The following is a 22,961-nucleotide window of genomic DNA, read 5'->3' as shown; positions in this document are numbered from 1 at the left end:
CAGAGCTGGCAGAGGGAGAAGCAGGCTCCCCACTGAGCAAGGAGCCCGATGTGGGACTCGATCCCAGGACCCTGGGATCAAGACCTGAGCTGAAGGCAGACGCTTAACCAACTGAGCCACCCAGGCATCCCTATAATTATTATTGTTACCAAAGAAATTAAATGCCACGGTCACATGATTTCCCAAGCCTTGCTCTCCACCTTCACTTCATGCTTTGCCACTCCTAAGGGTAATGATGCTGCCATGTGCATATGTAAAAATATTAACTGATAGCTTAAAAGGGCACCCACCCAAATCATGATGGTTTTTGCTGCTGGGGAAAGGGGAGAGAAATTGGATGGGAAAGAGAAGAAAAAGGAATTCAAATTTTGCTAAGGCATTTTATTTCTTTTATTTTAAAAGGAAGCTAGAAGCAACTATGAAAAAAGTGTTAGTACTTACAAATCCTAGTTGGCAAAGGTTTATTATAATATTATTTTTTAACTTTTTGTATTTTTCAAAATTTATCCCTCCCCACTCCCCATACAAAACTAAGAAAGTAAGTCATAAAACTGTTACATCAAAAATACACACACACACACACACACACAGGGCAAAAATCACATCAGTAAATACTTGAAATCATTACATTATATAAAATTGAAAAGTCACAAAAAGCAAAAGCTGTCTTTTACTCATCTGTGTTCCCCTGATGCTCATTTGTCCTTCCCTAGAGCCAAACACTATTACCAATTTTTTAGTATGCTTCAAAAATATTTAATGCATTTACAAGCACATACCTATATCAATTCTATAAGCAAAAGATAGGCATTTTTGCACATGTTGCTTTGTTCTATATACAATGTAGAAATGGTCTCCCATCAATACATATAGAGATCTCTTGTTCTGTATAGCTTCATAGTGTTGCAATGTGTTGATATGCCCTAAGTTAATCAAGTTGACCCTTTACAGTGGATATCTACTATTTTGCAGTCTTCTGCTATTAGAAATAAAGTGAACTTCAATTAACTGTACAGAAGTCATTTCATACATGTTTGAGCATTTACGTAGAATAAATTTCTAAAAGAGGAATTGCTCGATAAAGGGATATGTGCATTTATTTATTTTTTAAAAAATATCTATTTATTTATTTGAGAGGGAGAGTGGGAGAGCAAGAGCTGGGGGAGGGGCAGAGGGAGATGGAGAATGAGGGAGAGGGAGAGAAGCAGACTCCCCACCGAGTGTGGAGCCCCAATGCAGGGTCTTGATCTGTGACCCCGACGCCATGAACTGAGCCGAAATCAAGAGTCCAACACGGAACTGACTGAGCCACCCAGGTGCCTCACGGATATGTGCATTTAAAATTTTCACAGTTGGGCTGCCTGGGTGGCTCAGTCAGTTAAGTGTCTGCCTTCAGCTCAGGTCATGATCCCAGGGTCCTGGGATCAAGTCCCACATCAGGCTGCTTGCTCAGCGGGGAGCCTGCTTCTCCCTCTCCCTCTGCTGCTCCCTCCACTTGTGCTCTCTCTGTCAAATAAGTAAATAAAATCTTTAAAAAAATTTTTGTTCACAGCTTCTGCCAGATTGTTCTTGACAGAACTTTATGGCAATGTATGATAGTGCTTTCCCCCTGCCAAACAGTAAAACCATTAGGTTTGACCTTAATGATTTTTTTCAATCTAATAAGTGAAAAAGAGTAATGTCTTATATTTTTTAACTGACACTTCTATATCATGACTGAAGTTTCTGTATGTTCAGGAACTATTTTAAATTCCTTTTCTATGTTCTTCTGTATTTGGATCTTTTGCCCATTTTCTTTTTAGGAGCTTAGAATTTTTCTCTTTGATTTGTAGAAACTTTATTTTTAAAAATAAGGAGTTAACTATTTGTCTTTGAATTTTGTTGCAAATATTTCCCCAGTGTGTTGTTTCTTGACCTTGTTGTGGTGTTTTTGCTACAAAGATAATTTTCTTTAAAATAGTCAATATTTTCAGGGTGCCTCAGTGGCTCAGTCAGTTAAGCGTCTGACTCTTGGATTCGGCTCAGGTCATGATCTCACAGTTGTGGGATTGAGCCCCACATCGGGTTCTGCGCTCAGTGCAGAGTCTGCTTCAGATTCTCTCTCTGCTCTCTTCCACTCACTCTCTCAAATAAATAAATAAAATATTTTTTAAAAATAATAAAATAGTCAATATTTTAAAAAATGGTTTTCTTTCATGCTTTCTGATTGAGAGCTCTATTTAGTCCTTCCCTATACTAAGATTATAAAAATAAATGTCCCACTTTTTCTCCATGTACTTCTGTGATTTCCTTATTTTTACACATAAGTCTTAGGTCCACCTGGAATTTATTTGGTGTCAAGTGTGATGCATGACACAAGCTTAAATATTTTCAGATAGGTCCCCGAGTCATTTAACATCATTTATTGAATAATCCATTTTTTCCCAACTAATCTTAACACCAGCTTTAAAATATGCTACATTCACACACATATTTGATTTTTGGACATTCTAGTCTGTTCCATTGACCTGCCACACAGCAGAACCACATTGTTTTAATCACCATAGCTTTATAATACAGTTTAATATTTGGTAATGCTAATTACCCTCAGATTTCTTCCTTTTTAGATTTTTCCTGGATATTCTTGCTTTTTATCTTCCAATGACTAAACTCATTTCGATGGTTCAAGGAAAGATCTGTTGGTATTTTTATTGGAATAACGTTAAACTTATAGATTACTTAGTGAAAATGGGTATATTTATGATTTGGGGTCTTCTTATCTAAAAACAATCTGCTTGTGGCACCTGGGTGGCTCAGTCATTAAGCGTCTGCCTTCAGTTCAGGTCATGATCCCAGAGTCCTGGGATTGAGCCCCACATTGGGCTCCTTACTCTGCAGGAGGCCTGCTTCTCCCTCTCCCACTCCCCCTGCTTATGTTCCCTCTCTCGCTGTGTCTCTCTCTGTCAAATAAATAAATAAAAGCTTTTAAAAAAAAGAAGTCTGCTTTTTATCAGCTCCAATTCTCTTTTGGGTTCTTCAGTTTCATTTTATAGCTTTATTCACACAGAGTGTGTACATTTCTTCTTACAGTTAATTTTTTTTTCTAAATTAAACATCTTATTTTATTTTATTATTTTTTTAATAATCTTTTTTTTAAAGATTTTATTTATTTATTTGACAGAGACAGAGATAGCAAGAGCAGGAACACAAGCAGGGTGAGTGGGAGAGGGGGTAGCAGGCTTCCCACTGAGCGGGGAGCCCATGCAGGGCTCAATCGCAGAATCCTGGGATCATGACCTGAGCTGAAGGCAGACGCTTAATGACTGAGCTACCCAGGTGCCCCAACATCTTATTTTATTTTAAATACAAACTATTTTTTTCTTTTCTTTAAATTTTTTTAAAAAAGATTTTATTTATTTATTTGACAGAGAGAGACACAGCGAGAGAGGGAACACAAGCTGAGGGAGTGGGAGAGAGAGAAGCAGGCTTCCAGCTGAGCAGGGAGCCCGATGCGGGGCTCAATCCCAGGACCCCGGGATCATGACCTGAGCCAAAGGCAGACGCTTAATGACTGAGCCACCCAGGTGCCCCTCTTTTCTTTAAATTTTTTAATTGTTATGTTAATCACCATACATTACATCATTAGTTTTAGATGTAGTGTTCCATGATTCATTGTTTGTGCATAACACCCAGTGCTCCATGCAGAACGTACCCTCTTTAATACCCATCACCAGGCTAACCCATCCTCCCACCCCCCTCCCCTCTAGAACCCTCAGTTTGTTTTCCAGAGTCCATCGTCTTCGTCTCCCCCTCTGATTTCCCCCCCTTCATTCTTCCCCTCCTGCTATCTTCTTTTTTTTTTTCTTAACATATATTGCATTATTTGTTTCAGAGGTACAGATCTAAGATTCAACAGTCTTGCACAATTCACAGCGCTTACCAGAGCACATACCCTCCCCAGTGTCTATCACCCAGTCACCCCATCCCTCCCACCCCACCCCCCACTCCAGCAACCCTCAGTTTGTTTCCTGAGATTAAGAATTCCTCATATCAGTGAGATCATATGATACATGTCTTTCTCTTTTTTGACTTATTTCGCTCAGCATAATACTTTCCAGTTCCATCCACGTTGTTGCAAATGGCAAGATCTAATTCCTTTTGATGGCTGCATAATATTCCACTGTATATATATATACCACATCTTCTTTATCCATTCATCTGTTAATGGACATCTTGGCTCTTTCCACAGTTTGGCTATTGTGGACATTGCTGCTATAAACATCGGGGTGCACATACCCCTTCACATCCCTACATTTGTATCTTTGGGGTAAATACCCAGTAGTGCAATTGCTGGATCGTAGGGTAGCTCTATTTTCAACTTTTTGAGGAACCTTCATACTGTTTTCCAGAGTGGCTGCACCAGCTTGCATTCCCACCAACACTGTAGGAGGGTTCCCCTTTCTCTGCAACCCCACCAACATCTGTCATTTCCTGACTTGTTATTTTTAGCCATTCTGACTGGTGTAAGGTGGTATCTCATTGATGTTTTGATTTGGATTTCCCTGATGCTGAGCACTTTTTCATGTGTCTGTTGGCCATTTGGATGTCTTCTTGGAAAAATGTCTGTTCATGTCTTCTGCCCATTTCTTGATTGGATTCTTTGTTCTTTGGCTGTTGAGTTTGATGAGTTCATTATAGATTTTGGATAAGAGCCCTTTATCTGATATGTCATTTGCAAATATCTTCTCCCATTCTGTCGGTTGTCTTTTGGTTTTGTTGACTGTTTCTTTTGCTGTGCCAAAGCTTTTTATCTTGATGAAGTCCCAATAGTTCATTTTTGCCCTTGCTTCCCTTGCCTTTGGTGATGTTTCTAGGAAGAAATTGCTGCGGTTGATGTCAAAGAGGTTGCTGCCTGTGTTCTCCTTTAGGATTTTGATGGACTCCTGTCTCACATTGAGGTCTTTCAACCATTTGGAGTCTATTTTTGTGTGTGGTGTAAGGAAATGGTCCAGTTTCATTCTTCTGCATGTGGCTGTCCAATTTTCCCAACACCATTTGTTGAAGAGACTGCCTTTTTTCCATTGGACATTCTTTCCTGCTTTGTTGAAGATGAGTTGACCACAGAGTTGAGGGTCCATTTCTGGGCTCTTTATTCTGTTCCACTGATCAATGTGTCTGTTTTTGTACCAGTACCATACTGTCTTGATGATGACAGCTTTGTAATAGAGCTGGAAGTCCAGAATTCTGATGCCGCCAGCTTTGCTTTTCTTTTTCAACATTCCTCTGGCTATTTGGGGTCTTTTCTGGTTCCATACAAATTTTAGGATTATTTGTTCCATTTCTTTGAAAAAAGTGGACGGTATTTTGATGGGGATTGCATTGAATGTGTAGATTGCTCTAGGTAGCATTGACATCTTCACAATATTTGTTCTTCCAATCCATGAGCATGGCACGTTTTTCCATTTCTTTGTGTCTTCCTCAATTTCTTTCATGAGTATTTTACAGTTTTCTGAGTACAGATCCTTTGCCTCTTTGGTTAGATTTATTCCTAGGTATCTTATGGTTTTGGGTGCAATTGTAAATGGGATCGACTCCTTAATTTCTCTTTCTTCTGTCTTGTTGTTGGTGAATAGGAATGCCACTGATTTCTGTGCATTGATTTTATATCCTGTCACCATATTGAATTCCTGTATGAGTTCTAGCAGTTTGAGGGTGGAGTCTTTTGGGTTTTCCATATAAAGTATCATATCATCTGCAGAGTGAGTTTGACTTCTTCTCTGCTTATTTGGATGCCTCCTCGATTTTGATGCCTCTTTCCTTCCCCAAATTAGGGAATTTTTCTGCTATAATTTGCTCCAATATACCTTCTGCCCCTCTCTCTCTTTCTTCTTCTTCTGGGATCCCAATTATTCTAATGTTGTTTTGTCTTATCGTATCGCTTATCTCTCAAATTCTGCCCTCGTGATCCAGTAGTTGTTTATCTCTCTTTTTCCCAGCTTCTTTATTTTCCATCATTTAGTCTTCTATATCACTGATTCTCTCTTCTGCCTCATTTATCCTAGCAGTTAGTGCCCCCATATTTGATTGCACCTCATTAATAGCCTTTTTGATTTCAACTTGGTTAGATTTTAGTTCTTTTATTTCTCTAGAAAGGGTTTCTCTAATAACTTCCATGCTTTTTTCAAGCCCAGCTAGTATCTTTAAAGTGATGATTCTGAACTCTAGATCCGACATCGTAGTAATGTCCGTATTGAGTAGGTCCCTGGCAGTCGGTACTACCTCTTGTTCTTTTTGTTGGGGTGATTTTTTTCCATCTTGTCATTTTGTGCAGAGGAGAATAGATTAATGAGAGAACAAAATGCTAGCAGGGTAACAACGTCCCCAGAAAATATACTCTAAACAAATCAGAAAAGACCTGAAGCAGGGGGAAAGAAAGGGAAAGAGAGAAAAAAGAAACGAAAAAAGAGAAAAAGATAAAGATAAAAACAAACAAAAACAGAACAACAACAACAAAAAAAAACAGAATAGGATCAAATATGATCAGGCTGGTGCATAGATCAGTGCCACACACTAGATTTTGGGTGTATTTTGGTCTGTTAGAAGAAAGTGCCTCCCAAAACTTTAAAGAAAGAAAAACTTACATATGTATAAAAATAAGGGTTAATACAATGAAGGGATGGAATATGATTGTAAAGATGAAAATTATTAAAAATTTTATAAAGGAATTGATAAGAAGTTGTTTGAAAAAAGAAAGAAGAGGATTTAAAATAAAGAAAAAAAAGGGAGAGAATGTGATCAAGCAGGAGAGTAGAAAAAAAACATACACTAGAGATTTAGGGTATATTTTGATCTGTTAGAAGAAACTATCTCAAGATTTTAAAGAGAGAACAACTTATATATATATGCCAAAAATACGGGTAACTACTATGAAGGGATAGAATATGACTCTAAAAATGAAAAATAAAAATGTTTTTTTTAAAAAGGGATTGATAAGATGTTGGTTGAAAAAGGGAAAAAGAAAAATTCAAAAAAAAAAAAGTTAAAAAAAATTAACTTTGAAAGACTAAAGAATCAGGGGGAAAAAAGCCATGGATTCTATGTGCATTATTCCCCTAGTGCTGGAGTTCTGCCGTTCTCATCGATCGGTAAACTTGGTCTTGGCTGGCTGTTCTTGCTGATCTTCTGGGGGAGGGGCCTGTTGCCGTCGTTCCCAAAAGTCTTTGTTGGAGGTGGAATTGCCCCACCCTTGCCAGGTCTGGGCTAAGTAATCTGCTTGGGTTTGCTCTCGGGAGCTTTTGTTCCCTGCAAGCTTTCCATACAGCTTTGGAGGCAGAGAGTGAAAATGGCGACCTCCCAATCTCTGCCCCAGAGGAGACGAGAACTTGGGGCCCCGCTCCTCAGTGCGCCCCCAGAGAAAAGCCATCAGTCACTCCTGTCTCCCCGGTCTCTGGCCGCACTCCGTGTTCACCCGGCCTGTGACCAAGCATTTCTATCTCTGGCACCCGACCCCGTGTGGAGTCTCCAAACCCCACAGATCCCTGCAGTGCGCTCCCACACCTCTCCTCCCCGGGGGAAGAAGGTGAGTCTCCCCGGATCTGCCACTTATTGGGTCCCTGCTGGAGGAGCAGTGGCCTGACTGTGCCGCAGATCACGGTTTATGGCAACCCCCAGCTGAGAGCCCACGCCTGGGCTCCACCTCTGCAGCCGGCTTCCCCGCTCCGATACCTGGGAGCTCTGCCGCACTCAGGCACCCCCGGTCTTTCTGTGACCCCAAGGGTTCCACCCCCTGCTTAGCCACCGGAGCGACGTCCCTCAGCAGAGCAGACTTTTTAAAAGTTCCGATTTTGTGCTCCACGGCTCTATCACTTGCCAGAAGCGGCCAAGGGAGGCCCCTCCCCCGGCGTCTATCTGCCCGAATATCGCCTCGGATTCACTTCTCCGCACGTCCTACCTTCCAGAAAGTGGTCGCTTTTCTGTTCAGAGAGTTGTTGCTATTCTTTTCTTTGATCTCCTGTTGAGTTTGTAGGTGTTCAGAATGGTTTGATCCCTATCCAGCTGAATTCCTGAGAGGAGACGAAATCCAGGTCTCCTACTCCTCTGCCATCTTGCTCCGCCCCCTCCTCTTACAGTTATTCTTAATTTATCTTTTTTTTTAAATTACTGCAGAACTTTTTTCTTTCATTATAAATTCTAAGTGGATGTAGTTTGCATATATGAAGGCTATTGAATAGAAAATAATATACATAGATTAACTTTATGGGTTTTTTTTAAGATTTTATTTATTTATTTGAGAGAGAGAGAATGAGAGAGAGCACATGAGAGGGGGGAGGGTCAGAGGGAGAAGCAGACTCCCTGCCGAGCAGGGAGCCCGATGCGGGACTCGATCCAGGGACTCCGGGATCATGACCTGAGCCGAAGGCAGTTGCTTAACCAACTGAGCCACCCAGGCGCCCGATTAACTTTATGTTTTACTGATTATTTGTTCACCCTTCTTTCTTAAAACCACAACTTCCTTCTCAGTGCATTTTTCTCATGCTGGGTACATTATTCAGTGAGTCTTTCAGATATAGGCCATGACTCAAAAAAAATCCCAAGGTATTGCAAGCCTGAAGATGTATTTATTTTGCTGTCAATCTTGAATGATAGTTTGGGGAGAGAAGTCTAGGTTCAAAGTTGTTTTTCCACAGCAGTTTGAACCTACTGCCCATATTCTTGCATCCAGTCTTGCTAATAAAATAGTTACTGTCAAATCCATTCTTTTTTGTAAATTATCTAAACTTTTTTCTCTTTAGGATTAAAAAAATCTTTAATGTTCTGAATCTTGACGGTAGTATGGTACATGTTGGACTCACCTATTCTGCCCATTATTCTGGAAGCTATCTTAGTCTAAGGAGGTATGGTGGTGGTGCTTTTGCCCCCCGGGGGACACTTGGCAATGTCTAGAGGCATTTTTGTTTGTTGTAACTGGGAGTAGGGGGTTGCTGCTAAACATCTTATAATACCCAAGAAAGCCCCCCACCCCCAACAAAGAATTATCCAGCTCAATCTGCCAATAGTGCCAACAGTAAGAAAGCCTGGGGTATGGGTATTTTAGTTTGAGGCCTAGATGTGGCCACATGGGGGTCAAATGGAACTGACCGCAGTCTCACATTAAGTTTCTGGCTGTCAATCCTGACTTTGCAGTAGAGTTGTTGTCCTGGGCTTGTGGTGGGGCCCACCTCTGTTTATTACTATAGTTTACCCACTCTTCCCTCCTTCTGCAAATGCCTCATAGTTTTTGGTCCACAGAGAGGTGCTTTTCTTATTTTAGAGCATGACAATATAATAATGCTTTAAGATATCTTTTCGGTTATTTCTATGAATTCTGTTCTGAGAGAGATTTCAACATGTGACCTTTGAGGTCTTTATACAAAGGTACAAAGTCAATAAAATTAATTATAGCAATATTGAAAGAAAAAAAGAAGCAACGAATCACCCATAATCCCAGCAATCAGAAACATTCAAGGTTAACAATATATCAGAAAGCAGGTTTTTTTAATATATCACATGATATATAAGAACAGCTAGACAAAAGTAATTATAAAGTGGAAAGATATTATACATACTATTTTTTTTTAAGATTTTATTTATTTATTTGAGAGAGAGAGAATGAGAGACAGAGAGCATGAGAGGGAGGAGGGCCAGAGGGAGAAGCAGACTCCCCGCCGAGCAGGGAGCCCGATGCGGGACTCGATCCCGGGACTCCAGGATCATGACCTGAGCCGAAGGCAGTCGTTTAACCAACTGAGCCACCCAGGCGCCCCTTATACATACTATTTTAAAATTATTTTCACATTTATTTTATTTGAACTGAATGGAAGAAAAGGCAACTAATAAAATTGAAGAGCTGAACTACAGAATATATTTCTTTAACCTAAGAACTTTTAGCTACTAAAAGATCCAATATTAAAATAATTAAATTGAAAAAAGCAATTAAAATGCTTGGAATCATTTTTAAAGTTACATTAAAATCTGTATTAGTATTGATCAATTCCTTGCCATGAAAGATGACATTAGCACTTAGAATTCTTCACTCTGCTTCCTGACTTCCTAACTTTTGTTGATTACCATAATGGGCATCTGTTGTTTCAACCTACAGAACATCCTCTCACCCTATACTAGTAACCAATATTCTTTCCATACTACATCAAGACTTTTGGAGATTTTCAACCAAGGGGTCTTTGCTATGGTAGCTAAGAGCTGAGTGCAGTATCCACACTAGGCAAATAAAAGTCTTTCACTGTAATTTGATCTTCATAAGCCAAAGTAAAGAAAATGACTGGAGCAAATTCCTACCAGCCATCTAGATCCTTGGAGCTTCCCAGGTACTAATCTTCTCTAAGGCCTATTTGGTCAGCTTGTCTTTGATTCTGTGAGTGGTCCTCCCTCAATAAATTCTTTTTGTTTGTTTATTTGTTTAAATTGTCCAGAGCCTGTTTTTGTTCATTGAAACAAACAAAAAAATCTATCTGATATAAAAATGTTTTTACTTTGTCAAGGTTTATAACAGTATTTTCTGTAATCATAATTCCTATTTATCTTAGTTATATACAGGTGAATGGACTTAAAGTCCAATTACCATTATCCTTTATTTTCACATATTGCCTGATTTAGCTAGATTTCCTCACTGAGTAATTTTTCTTCAAGAATACTTAATGACAAACAATGAATCATGGAACACTACATCAAAAACTAATGATGTACTGTATGGTGACTAACATAACATTAAAAAAAGAATGATTAATGAGCTATGTATTTATATAATTCTTTCCTGTACAAAAATATCCATGACTTCCTTTGAATTAGAATGGTATTTTGGCTAGATTTAATATTTTTAGGTCAAAAAAATTCCCCCCAAGAACTTTATACATATTGCTTCATTGTCTTAGCTGAGTAACAGGGATCATATTTACCCTCACTTTGGAAACAACTGCAAAATCAGACAAAACATGAAATGACAGGGTTCAGTGAAGGACTGATCCCTGAGATATGGGAAATTAATGAGGTGATCTCTATCACTGCCCCTGTTTACTGCCTGTAGAAAGTTTCTAGGCTGCAGTTCAGAAAGGGGGAAATTTAGGTAGTTTGGCAATCTCTGTGAAGTGAATAGACAGAGTTGGGACTTTAGGGAGGCCAAGGAAACTAGAGTCTGTAGGGCAGAATACCAGCGAAGACAGCTTCACAGAGAGAAAATTCTAAAACCTGCAAAGCATCCCCTTTGAGTATTCAGCTGAGTACTTATCAGCTTGTGTCTGAGGAAATGTTTGAGGATGAAGAAAGACCCACCCAAAAGTATTGGAACAATCCTTGGAGCTCACATAGGTCAAAAACAGTGCCTATTCCCACCAACCAGAGTGAAAAACATCAAAATTCACAAGGCATTAGGTAAGAGAGTACTCAGAAGAGTTTTGCCTCAGTAGGGGTAAAAAGTTAACCCTAGATTAAATGTTGCTCTGGTCCTGTAAAACAAAACTTAAAAACAGGATCCAAAAAGATCAAACTAATTCCAAGTAACAACCATATCTCAGAACAAAGCTCAAGAGTACTTGTAAGAATACAAAAACATTCAGCATCCAACAAGGTAAAACTCACAATGTCTAGCATTGAATAAAAAATTACCATGTATGCAAAGAAGCTAGAAAATACCAACCATAGAGAGGAAAAAAATCCATTTGGAACTGACTCAGAATTAACACAGACAATATAATTAATAGATTATAAGGTTGAAATAGATATTATAACTGTATTCCATATGTTCAAGAAATGGAAGAAAGATTGAACATATTAAGTAGAAACAAGAAAAATATTTAAAAAGGATCCGAATTAAGCTTCTAGAAAAGGATTAGAAGATGAAACAATGTCTAAGATGAAAAATACACTGAATGGTATTCGTGGCATATTAAACATTGTATACAGAAGAAAAAAATAGTGAACTTGAAGACAGCAACAGAAACCAGCTGATATAAAACACAGAGAAAAAATTTAAAGCACAGAGCATCAGTGAGTTGTGGAACATAGTCAAGTGGCCTGATATACATATAATTGAAGTAGGTGAGGAGAAGAAGGGGTATAGAAAATATATTGCAAGAAATAACTGATGATGGATCTTTTTAAATAAAATAAGCTTACCCCAATAAAAGATAAATCATGTAAAAAAGAGAGAAAGAATTGAGAGAATAACTGAAAAATTTTCAAAGTTAGTGAAAACTGTCAACCCACAGACCCAAGGAGTTCTCAACAAACCTCAAGCACAAGAAATTTTTTTAATTACCAAAGGTCATTATAATTAAATTACCTAAACCAATAATAAAATCTTAAAAGCAGTCAGAAAATGATACATTGTGTACAGAGCAATAAAGATGAGGATGACAGCAGATTTATTTTTGGAAATTATGCAAGATAAAAGACAATGAAGGAATATATTTAAATAACTGAAAAACAAAACTATCAATCTAGGCCTCTACCCAACAAAGCTATCTTTCAAAAACAGAGGTGAAATGCTTTTTTCTGTACATACAAAATCTGAACGAATTCATCAACAGATCTACACTATAAAAAATGAAGAAATTTCTTTGAGTAGGAAAATGATGCAAGATAGAAATCTAGATTCACACAAAAGAATGATAACCATCAGAAATGGTAAGTATAAAGAATTTTTTTTCCTATTATTTAAAACTCTTTAAAATACAAGTGGCTGTTTAAAGCAAAAATAATATCAACATGTTGTGGTATTTATGACATATATAGAAGTACAGTGTATGGCAATAAAGCACAAAGCCTGGGAAGGAGAAATGGAAGTATAGTGTTATAAAGTTCATGAAATGGTATAATATCATTTGAAGGAAGACTGTGATGAGTTAAAGATATATACTGTAAACCCTAAATGTGCCACTAAAATAACAAAACAAAGAGTTATAATTAATAAGCCAATAAAGGAGACAAGATGTAATTGTTTAAAAATACACAATTAAGCAGGAAAGAATATCCAGTGGGAAAAAGAGTCTCTTTGACACATGGTGTTGAGAAAACTGTCAGCTACATGGAAAAGAATGAAACTGGACCACTTTTTTCCACCATACACAAAAATAAACTCAAAATGGGATTAAAGACCTTAATGTCAGACCTGAAACCATAAAAATCCTAGAAAAGAGCAAACGTAGTAATGTCTCTGATATCAGCTATACCAATATTTTTCTAAATAGGTCGCCTGAGGCAAGAGAAATAAAAGCAAAAATACACTATTGGCACTACATCAAAATAAAAAGCTTCTGCATGGCAAAGGAAACAATCAACAAGACTAAAAGCCTTCCTACTAAACAGGACAAGATATTTGCAAATGACATACCTAATAAAGGGTTAGTATCCAAAATATATAAAGAACTTATACAATTCAACACCTAAAAAACAAATAATCCAATTTAATTTTTAAAAATATTTTATGTATTTATTTGACAGAGAGAGAGAGAGAGAGTGAGCACACAAGCAGGGGGAGCAGCAGACAGAGAGGGAGAAACAAACTCTCCACTGAGGGATGGGGGCTTGATCCCAGAAACCTAGGATCATGACCTGAGCCGAAGGCAGACATTTAACCAACTAAGCCACCCAGGCACCCCTAAATAATCCAATTTTAAAATGGGCAGAAGACATGAACAGACATTCCTCTAAATAAGACATCCAACTGGCCAATAGACACATGAAAAGATGCCCAACATTACTCATGATCAGGGAAATGCAAATCAAAACCACAATGAGATATCACCTCACACCTGTCAGAATGGCTAAAATCTAAAAGACGATAACAAGTGCTGAAAAGGATGTGGAGAAAAAGGAACACTCATGCACTGTTGGGAATGTAAACTGGTACAACCACTGGGGAAAACAGTATGGGGTACCTCAAAAAGCTAAAAATAGAACCACTCTACAATCCAGTAATCATACTAATGGGTATTTACCTAAAGAATACAAAAACACTAAGTCAAAAGAATATATGTCCTTATGTTTATAGCAGCATTATTTACAATAGCTAAATGATGGAAGCAGCCCAAGTGTCCATCAACAGATGAATGGGTAAAGAAGATGTGGGGTGTGTGTGTATATATACATATATATAATGGAATACCATTCAGCCATAAAGAAGAAGGAGGAGGAGGAAGAAGGGAAGAGGGAGGGGGAGGAGGAGGAGGGAGAGAATGAAATCTTGCCATTTGCAAAAACGTGGACGGAGCTAGATAGCATAATACTAAGCAAAATAAGTCAGAGAAAAACAAATGATTTCACTCATATATGTGGAATTTAAGAAATAAAACAAATGAGCAAAGGAAAAAAGAGAAAGAAAGAGCCAAAGCAAGAAACAGACTTAACTATAGAGAACTGATGGTTATCAGAGAGGCGGTGGGTAGGGGGATGGGTGAAATAGGTGATGGGGATTAAGGAGTGCACCTGTTGTGATGAGCACCAGGTGATGTATGGAAGTGTTGAATCACTATATTGTACACCTGCAACTAATGAAACACTGCGTGTTAACTACACTGGAATTAAAATTAAATTTAAAAAAATAAAAATGCAAAATTAAGTCAAAAGGATGCAGAAAAATAGAGAAAAGGGAACAAAGAATAGATGATAAAATGGAAAAAAAATAGCAGTAGGGTAGATTAAAACCCAAACATAACAATAATCACATTTAAAATAGTATAGAAAGTAGGTGAAGGATACAGGGGGTTCTTCTGTACTACTCTGTACTTCCTTTGCAACTTTTTATAAATCTCTAAGTATTTGAAAATAAAACGTTTTTAAAAGTTTTTAAAAGTTTAAAAAGTTAATTTAAACACTCAATTAAAAGGTAGATGTGGTCAGATTTGATTAAAAAGCAACTGAATGAAAACAAAAATACAGTATATTCTTTATCTTGTTGCTCCAGAGAAATCAGAAGCCAGAATGATCATTCACACAATTGGATTTTTCTGCTTCGATTGTTAAGAATTCTTTCAAACTGAGGACTTATTTTAGGAAAAATTTCCCATATTATATCTTAGAACATTTTTACTGTTTCATTTACTGATTCTCTACTCCATATCCATTCTTAGTGGATCATTATACTCCAGATATGTCTTCTTTATAACTACGTTAATATTTGTCTTATCTCTCTCCATTTACGTGACTATCTCAAGCTTTCCTTTATGTCAGGAACTGGGTCTTCAATTTCTTGTTGCTTCTAATTTATTTTTCTTCTGTAATGTTTCACAATCTGTTTCTTTTCTTTTTTAAGATTTTATTTATTTGAGGGGTGCCTGGGTGGCTCAGTCGTTAAGCATCTGCCTTCGGCTCAGGTCATGATCCCAGGGTCCTGGGATCGAGCCCCACATTGGGCTCCCTGCTCAGCAGGAAGCCTGCTTCTCCCTCTCCCACTCCCCCTGCTTGTGTTCCCTCTCCTGCTCTCTGTCAAATAAATAAATAAAATCTTAAAGATTTTATTTATTTGAAAGAGAGTGTGAGTGAGAGAGAGAAGGAGCAGGGGGAGGGGCAGAGGGAGAAGCAGACTCCCCGCTGAGCAGGGAGCACAATGCGGGACTTGATCATGACCTGAGCTGAAGGCCAATGCCTAACTGACTGAGCCACCCAGGCGCCCCCACAATGTTTCCTTAGCAAGATCCCTCTTCATCTCTTTTGGCTGCTTTATCATTTTGTCTTTCAACTCTTGTTTTATTAAATTTATGGACTTCCCAAATTCTTCTATAGCAATAGCCTTTGAGAAACTAGCTAAAATCCTAAAGGCTCGGCGGAACAAAGATGTTGGATTTACTTTATTTCATTGGTTATTAAATTAAATGAAAAGCAAAATGTAACTTTTGAGTCCAGTACATTCATCTTCTTAGGGACCCTTTAAAAAAAAATTAATAAATAAAACACAATGTGTCTCCCTGGGGAATTGTGGGAATCTTACCTTCATGCAGTGACCTAAGATTCTCCATAGGACTAATACTAAAGCAGACCTAAAGAGCTGAGATTCTAAATAACCAAAAGACATGCATAACATATTTTAAAAGACAGTGATCAAAATTACTAACACCATTAAAAGAATAAAATGGAAAAGAATCATGTAATATGGTTTATAAGAAATTAACAGTTTGTACCTTCTGATCTTACATTTTGAAATATTGTACAACCATTTCTGGCCCATAAAAGGGCAGACACATGACCCCTCTCTGCCCTTCATACCCTCCCAGCGCATCTTACTCAAGCATTTCTGTGCATTGCTGTATTAAAAAGAGTGAAAATTAAAAAAAAAATAATGAAAATATCTGAGTCCACCTGGCACACATGGCTCAAAGATCTTCTCATGATGTCTTCCCTCACTAAGCACTTCCCCAACCATGCTGAATAACCAGTTTCCCCCTCTATCTACTTACCTACGTATGTGTAAACACACACACACACACACACTCTCTGCATCTCAGGCACCTCCAATTACTACTCTGATGTAACTATCTGAAATTCTTGTACTTGTATTTGTGTACTTGTCTATGATTTACCTCTGCCCCAAAGAAGGAATCTTGTCTATCTTATTCGCTACCCTATCACTAACTCATCCCCCGCCCCCAGCACCGAGAAGAATATACACCTCAGAGTGAGTGCTCATTAAATATTTGATGATTAAATGTTTAGGTCACATGGTTTCATGGTTAACTAGAGATGAGAGCTTCCTAATTGTTTCTTAGACTGGGATCTTCCTGTCAAATGGAAACCTTCAGAATATAGAGATGTTTCTTCGCCCTGGAAGCCAGACAGAGCAGAAGATTGTGGAAAACAGCTGGCTCGGCCACTGTTGGGTTGAACCCAAACACGATGTTTCTTTCCAGGCCTGAAAATCGTCGGACACTGTCCAACACAATGTGATTGGCCATGATATCTGATGCATCCTTGATCTGTACTAACAGGTCAGATTCCTCATTGAGCTGAGATATTTTTCTTTTCCTCATTGCTCTTAGGAGCTTATCTTTATATTTTTCCACTTCACTTGCTTTGCTGAAAAGCACAGCAATGTCCTTGGGAGAATAACCATTCCTAAAGAGAAACTGACATTTCTCTGCTACTTGGACAACCATCTCTTCCAGGTCCAAGTACTCCATAATCTCAAAGTTGCCTGGAATACCCTGAGCCCATTTAGCTTTATGAACCATCTCCAGGGACCCCAAGGGGATGTTAGGTGGAGGATTTTCTTTGACCTCCTGCATTACTTCTTGTAGGTAGTTGGCTATTGGATCTGCATTGCGGACCACTCTGGTGAGCTCTTCTCTTGGATACTGGGCTTCAAGAGCAGGGAGGCCATTGTGGCTCAAGTGGCTGGTCTGAAAGTAGTCCAGGAAGATCCAGAGAATTCCTGGGCAATCGTTTTCTCTCTGAGTGATGTTTTTTGCCTTCTCATACCAGTCTCCATCTTCAGTGCGGAAATTCTGAGCTTCATCAATGATGATGTGCTGAATCTTTTGAAAGTCATTTTTCATGAAGGTTTTCCGGGTCACTGCCTGGCAGATGTTTTTCTTGCTGAAAATGTAAGAAACATAGTCAGGTTTCCCCACTCAAACAAAGGAAGCCAATTCTACCCCCCCCTTTTTTTTTAAAGAGGGGTAACGGGCAGAGAGAGAGTGATAATCTTAAGCAGGCTCCACATCCAGTGCAGAAGCTGATGTAGGGCTCGATCTCACAACCCTGAGATCATGACCTGAGACTAAATCAAGAGTCAGAGGCTTAACCAACTGAGCCACCCAGGTACCCATCAATTCTACTCCTAAACTCTTCTGGACATAGTAAATACAATATGAATTTTAGCATGTGAACTTAAAGCCAAACTAGTCAAAGTTACTCCAAAAAATGAAAATGGATATAGTTAGGCTGCATACCTCACAAACTTCCTCAGGGGCTGATTTTCACAGATGTAAAGAATGTCACTTGGTTGACAGTGAAACACATTCCTGATCTTCTCCATTATCCTAAGAGCCAGGATGGTCTTCCCTGATCCAGGTAAGCCATGAACAAACAGTTCTCTGGTCATGCGAATGTTCTTTGACAGCAACTCATACTGTTTATCTGTGAGTATGTTCAAAACCTCAGAGCCCAGCTCTTCACTTAAGAAAGATCGGAACCCAAGCAAGACTATCACAAGGGACTGTAACAGAGCTTCTATGTGCTGGGTGGTTGTAAGGTTATAGGACTCGGGGTAAATTTGTAAATCTGAACAATGAAGAGTCTCTGCTGTTCTATCAGGGTTCAGCAGGAAGACCAAGGGAGTGATGCACAATTTCCCAGTGTAGCCACCTGTGTTCACCAGCTTCTGCTTTAAGGTACGGGCGACTGTCATAGAATAGCTCTTCCAGCTTGCATCACACTCACTGAGGATGGTGTAGAGGAGTGGGATGTTGTTCTGGGAAAGCAGAAGAGCATCACAGATTACTCCCTGCTTCTCTGATAGACCCAAGTCCACAGCCCAGCTTCGAGAAAAAATCAGTATTCCTTGAGAGAAAGGGCGTATTTCCTTATTTATTAAGTCTCTGAGTCCTTTATGTTTTGAGAACAGTTCCTTGTAGAGGTTTTCTGGAGTATACACCACTCTGTCTGATAATACTAAACAGCAAAAGAATTGGAATAAATTAGAGAATCCCAAGACAAGCTAGTAATCATCATTATATGTAATAGATTCACTCCATATTTGAGCCCAACCATGTATCAGTACTAGCATGCATTAGTAATGAAAAGATCAAGCAATTCCCAGTCTGCTGGAGCTGATAACTGACTGGCATAACAGAGAGAAACAATAATTATACAAAGTGGTAAATGCAATGGGAAAGAAGTGCACAGAGCATTATGCAATCATCAATGAGAGGTACACCTTGAGAAAAAAGAAAATATGAAAGCCTTTATGAAAAAGGAGACACCTGAGCTGCTTCTTAAGGGATGGCTGTCAGTTAGCTTTCTGAAGGTTGGGAGAATAGAGAGACAGGTAAAAGGGGACTCATGAGTAAAGCAGAGAGACAAGAAACAGCAAGGTCCATGCAAGCACTTCCAAGAAGTTTATGTTGTGAAAAACACAAAGGAGGAAATGAGAATGGGGAACAAGGCCTTATAGTGCTATCTTAACACCTGGCAACACTGACTAGTGTTAACAATACTGTGGTATAGGCGGGAGGAGTGAGATGGCAGAGGAGCTGGTTCCAGGAATTCAGCTGGATAGGGATTAAACCATTCTGAACATCTACAAACTCAATAGATCGAAGAAAAGAATACCAACAACTCTATGAACAGAAAAGCGACCACTTTCTGGAAGGTAGGACGTGTGGAGAAGTGAATCCAAGGCGATATTTGGGAAGATAGACAGCGGGGGAGGGACCTCCGTGGGCCGCTTCTGGCAAGCGATAGAGCCGCGGAGCACAAAATTGGAACTTTTAGAAGTTGGCTCCACTGAGGGACGTCACTCCGGTGGCTAAGCGGGGGGTGGAACCCTCGCGGGACAGTGTGGTCTCAGGACCCTTGGGGTCACAGAAAGACTGGGGGTGCCTGAAGGCGGCAGAGCTCCCAGATATCGGAGCGGGGAAGCCGACTGCAGAGACGGAGCCGAGGCGTGGGCTCTCAGCTCGGGGTTGCCATAAACCGTGATCTGCGGCACAGTCGGGCCACTGCTCCTCCTGCAGGGACCCAACAAGCGGCAGATCCGGGGAGACTCACCTTCCTCCCCCGGGAGGAGCGGCATGGGAAAGCACCGCAGGGATCTGCTGGGTTTGGAGACTCCACACCGAGTTGGGTGTCAGAGAAATGCTCGGTCACAGGCCAGGTGAGCATGGAGTGTGGCCGGAGACCAGGGAGATGGGAGTGACTGACTGCTTTTCTCTGGGGGCACACTGAGGAGCGGGGCCCTGAGTTCTTGGCTCCTTCGGGGTGGAGATTGGGAGGCCGCCATTTTCACTCTCGGTCTCCAAAGCTGTACGGAAAGCTTGCAGGGAACAAAAGCTCTGGAGAGCAATCCCAAGCAGACTACTTAGTCTGAACCGGGCAAGGGCGGGGCAATTCCGCCTCCGACAAAGACATTTGGGAACCATGGCAACAGGCCTCTCCCCCAGAAGATCAGCAAGAACAGCCAGCCAAGACCAAGTTTACCAATCAATGAGAATGGCAGAACTCCAGTGCTAGGGGAATAATGCACATAGAATCCATGGCTTTTTTCCCATGATTCTTTAGTCTTTCTTTTTTTTTTTTTTTTAAGATTTATTTATTTATTTGACAGAGAGAGACACAGCGAGAGAGGGAACACAAGCAGGGGGAGTGGGAGAGGGAGAAGCAGGTTTCCCGCTGAGCAGGGAGCCCGATGTGGTGCTCGATCCCAGGACCCTGGGATCATAACCTGAGCCGATGGCAGCCTCCCAACCAACTGAGCCACCCAGGCGCCCCTCTTTAGTCTTTCAAAGTTCATTTTTTTATATCTCTTTATTTTTTTCTTTTTCTATTTTTTTAGTTGAATTTTTCTTCTTTCCTTTTTCAACCAACATCTTATCAATTCCTTTTTAAAAATCTTTTTTAATTTTCATTTTTAGTCATATTCTATCTCTTCAAAGTATTTAACCTTATTTTTGTAAATATATGTTTTTCTTTCTTTAAAATTTTGGGAGGTAATTTCTTCCAACAGACCAAAATACATCCAAAATCTAGTCTGTGGCTTTGTTCTATTCACCAGCTTGATCATATTCTTTTTTTTTTTTTTTTTTCCCCTTTTTTTCCCCCCCCCCCAGTTTCAGGTCTCTTCTGATTTGTTTCATGTATATTTTTCTGGGGTCGATGTTAACCTTTTAACATTTTGATCTCTCATTCATCTATTCTCCTCTGGACAAAATGACAAGATGGAAAAAATCACCTCAACAAAAAGAACAAGAGGTGGTACGGACTGCCAGGGTCCTAATCAATACAGACATTAGTAAGATGTTGGAACTAGAGTTCAGAATGACGATTATAAAGATACTAGCTGGGTTTAAAAAAAGCATAGGAGATACTAGAGAATCCCTTTCTGTAGAAATACAAGAACTAAAATCTAACCAAGTAGAAATAAAAAAGGCTATTAATGAGGTGCAATAAAAAATGGAGGCTCTAACTGCTAGGATAAATGAGGCAAAATAGAGAATCAGTGATATAGAAGACCAAATGATGGAGAATAAAGAAGCTGAGAAAAAGAGAGATAAACAATTGCTATATCACGAAGGGAGAATTCGAGAGATAAGTGATATCATAAAGCAAAACAACATTAGAATATTGGGATCCCAGAAGAAGAAGAAAAAGAGGGGCAGAAGGTATATTGGAACAAATTATAGCAGAGAACTTCCCTAATTTGGGGAAGGAAACAGGCATCAAAATCCAGGAGGCACAGAGAACCCCCCGCTTAAAATCAGTAAAAATAGGTCAATACTGTGACATCTAATAGTAGAATTCACGAGTCAGAGCCAAAGAGAAAATCCTGAAAATGGCTCAGGAGAAGACATATGTAACCTACAATGGTAGAAACATTAGATTGGCAGCAGACCTATCCACAGAGACCTGGTAGGCCAGAAAGAACTGGCATGATATATGCAGAGCACTAAACGAGAAAAATATGCAGCCAAGAATACTATATCCAGCTAGACTGTCACGGAAAATAGAAGGAGAGATAAAAAGCTTCTAGGACAAACAAAAACTTAAAGAATTTGCAAACACCAAACCAGCCTTACAAGAAATATTGAAAGGGGTCCTCTAAGCAAAGAGAAAGCCTAAAAGTAACATAGACCAGAAAGGAACACAGAAAATATACAGTAACAGTCACCTTACAGGCAATACAATGGCACTAAATTCCTATCTTTCAATAGTTACCCTGAATGTAAATGGGCTCAATGCCCCAATCAAAAGACACAGGCTATCAGATTGGATTAAAAAACAAGACCCATCGATATGCTATCTGCAAGAGACTCATTTTAGACCCAAAGACACCCCCAGACTGAAAGTGAGAGGGTGGAAAACCATTTACCATGCTAATGGACACCAAAAGAAAGCTGGGGTGGCAATCCTTATATCAGACAAATTAGATTTTAAACCAAAGACTGTAATAAGAGATGAGTAAGGACACTATATTCTACTTAAAGGATCTATCCAACACGAAGATCTAACAATTGTAAATATCTGTGCCCCTAACATGGGAGCAGCCAATTATATAAGGCAATTAATAACAAAAGCAAAGAAACATATCGACAATACAATAATAGTGGGGGACTTTAACACCCCCCTCACTGAAATGGACAGATCATCTAAGCAAAAGATCAACAAGGAAATAAAGACTTTAAATGACACACTGGACCAGATGGACTTCACAGATATATTCAGAACATTCCATCCCAAAGCAACAGAATACACATTCTTCTCTAGTGCCCATGGAACATTCTCCAGAATAGATCACATCCTAGGTCATAAATCAGGTCTCAACCGGTACCAAAAGATTGGGATCATTCTCTGCCTATTTTCAGACCACAATGCTTTGAAACTAGAACTCAATCACAAGAGGAAAGTCGGAAAGAACTCAAATACATGGAGGCTAAAGAGCATCCTACTGAAGAATGAATGGGTCAATTGGAAATTAAAGAAGAATTTAAAAAATTCATGGAAACCAATGAAAATGAAAACACAACTGTTCAAAATCTTTGGGATACAGCAAAGGCAGTCCTAAGAGGAAAGTATATAGCAATACAAGCCTTTCTCAAGAAACAAGAAAGGTCTGAAGTACACAACCTAACCCTACACCTAAAGGAGCTGGAGAAAGAACAGCAAATAAAGCCTAAACCCAGCAGGAGAAGAGAAATCATAAAGATCAGAGCAGAAATCAATGAAATAGAAACTAAAAGAACAGTAGAACAGATCAACGAAACTAGGAGCTGGTTCTTTGA

The 22,961-nt window shown here is 39.3% G+C and overlaps 1 protein-coding gene across 3 annotated transcripts in view; it reads right to left on the bottom strand.

The window, feature by feature from the left end:
* Positions 1-15,805: 15,805 nt before the first annotated feature.
* The window catches only part of LOC118024623 (schlafen family member 5-like), a 26,429-nt gene continuing 19,273 nt past the window's right edge, over positions 15,806-22,961 (bottom strand). For all 3 annotated transcript variants that reach the window (XM_035026582.1, XM_035026584.1, XM_035026583.1), the window contains 2 exons: positions 17,916-18,636; positions 15,806-17,559 (listed from right to left, as the gene is read on the bottom strand). In XM_035026582.1, coding sequence (XP_034882473.1) covers positions 16,749-17,559; positions 17,916-18,636 — 1,532 coding nt within the window. In that variant the 3' untranslated portion in view covers positions 15,806-16,748. The remainder of the gene's footprint in view (positions 17,560-17,915; positions 18,637-22,961) is intronic.

Source organism: Mirounga leonina, unplaced genomic scaffold (assembly GCF_011800145.1).
Source record: "Mirounga leonina isolate KUSES-001 unplaced genomic scaffold, KU_Mleo_1.0 Mir_200, whole genome shotgun sequence".
NCBI lineage: Eukaryota > Metazoa > Chordata > Mammalia > Carnivora > Phocidae > Mirounga > Mirounga leonina.
The sequence above is the reverse complement of the archived record's forward strand: the minus strand, read 5'-3'. Positions and strand labels throughout refer to the sequence as shown.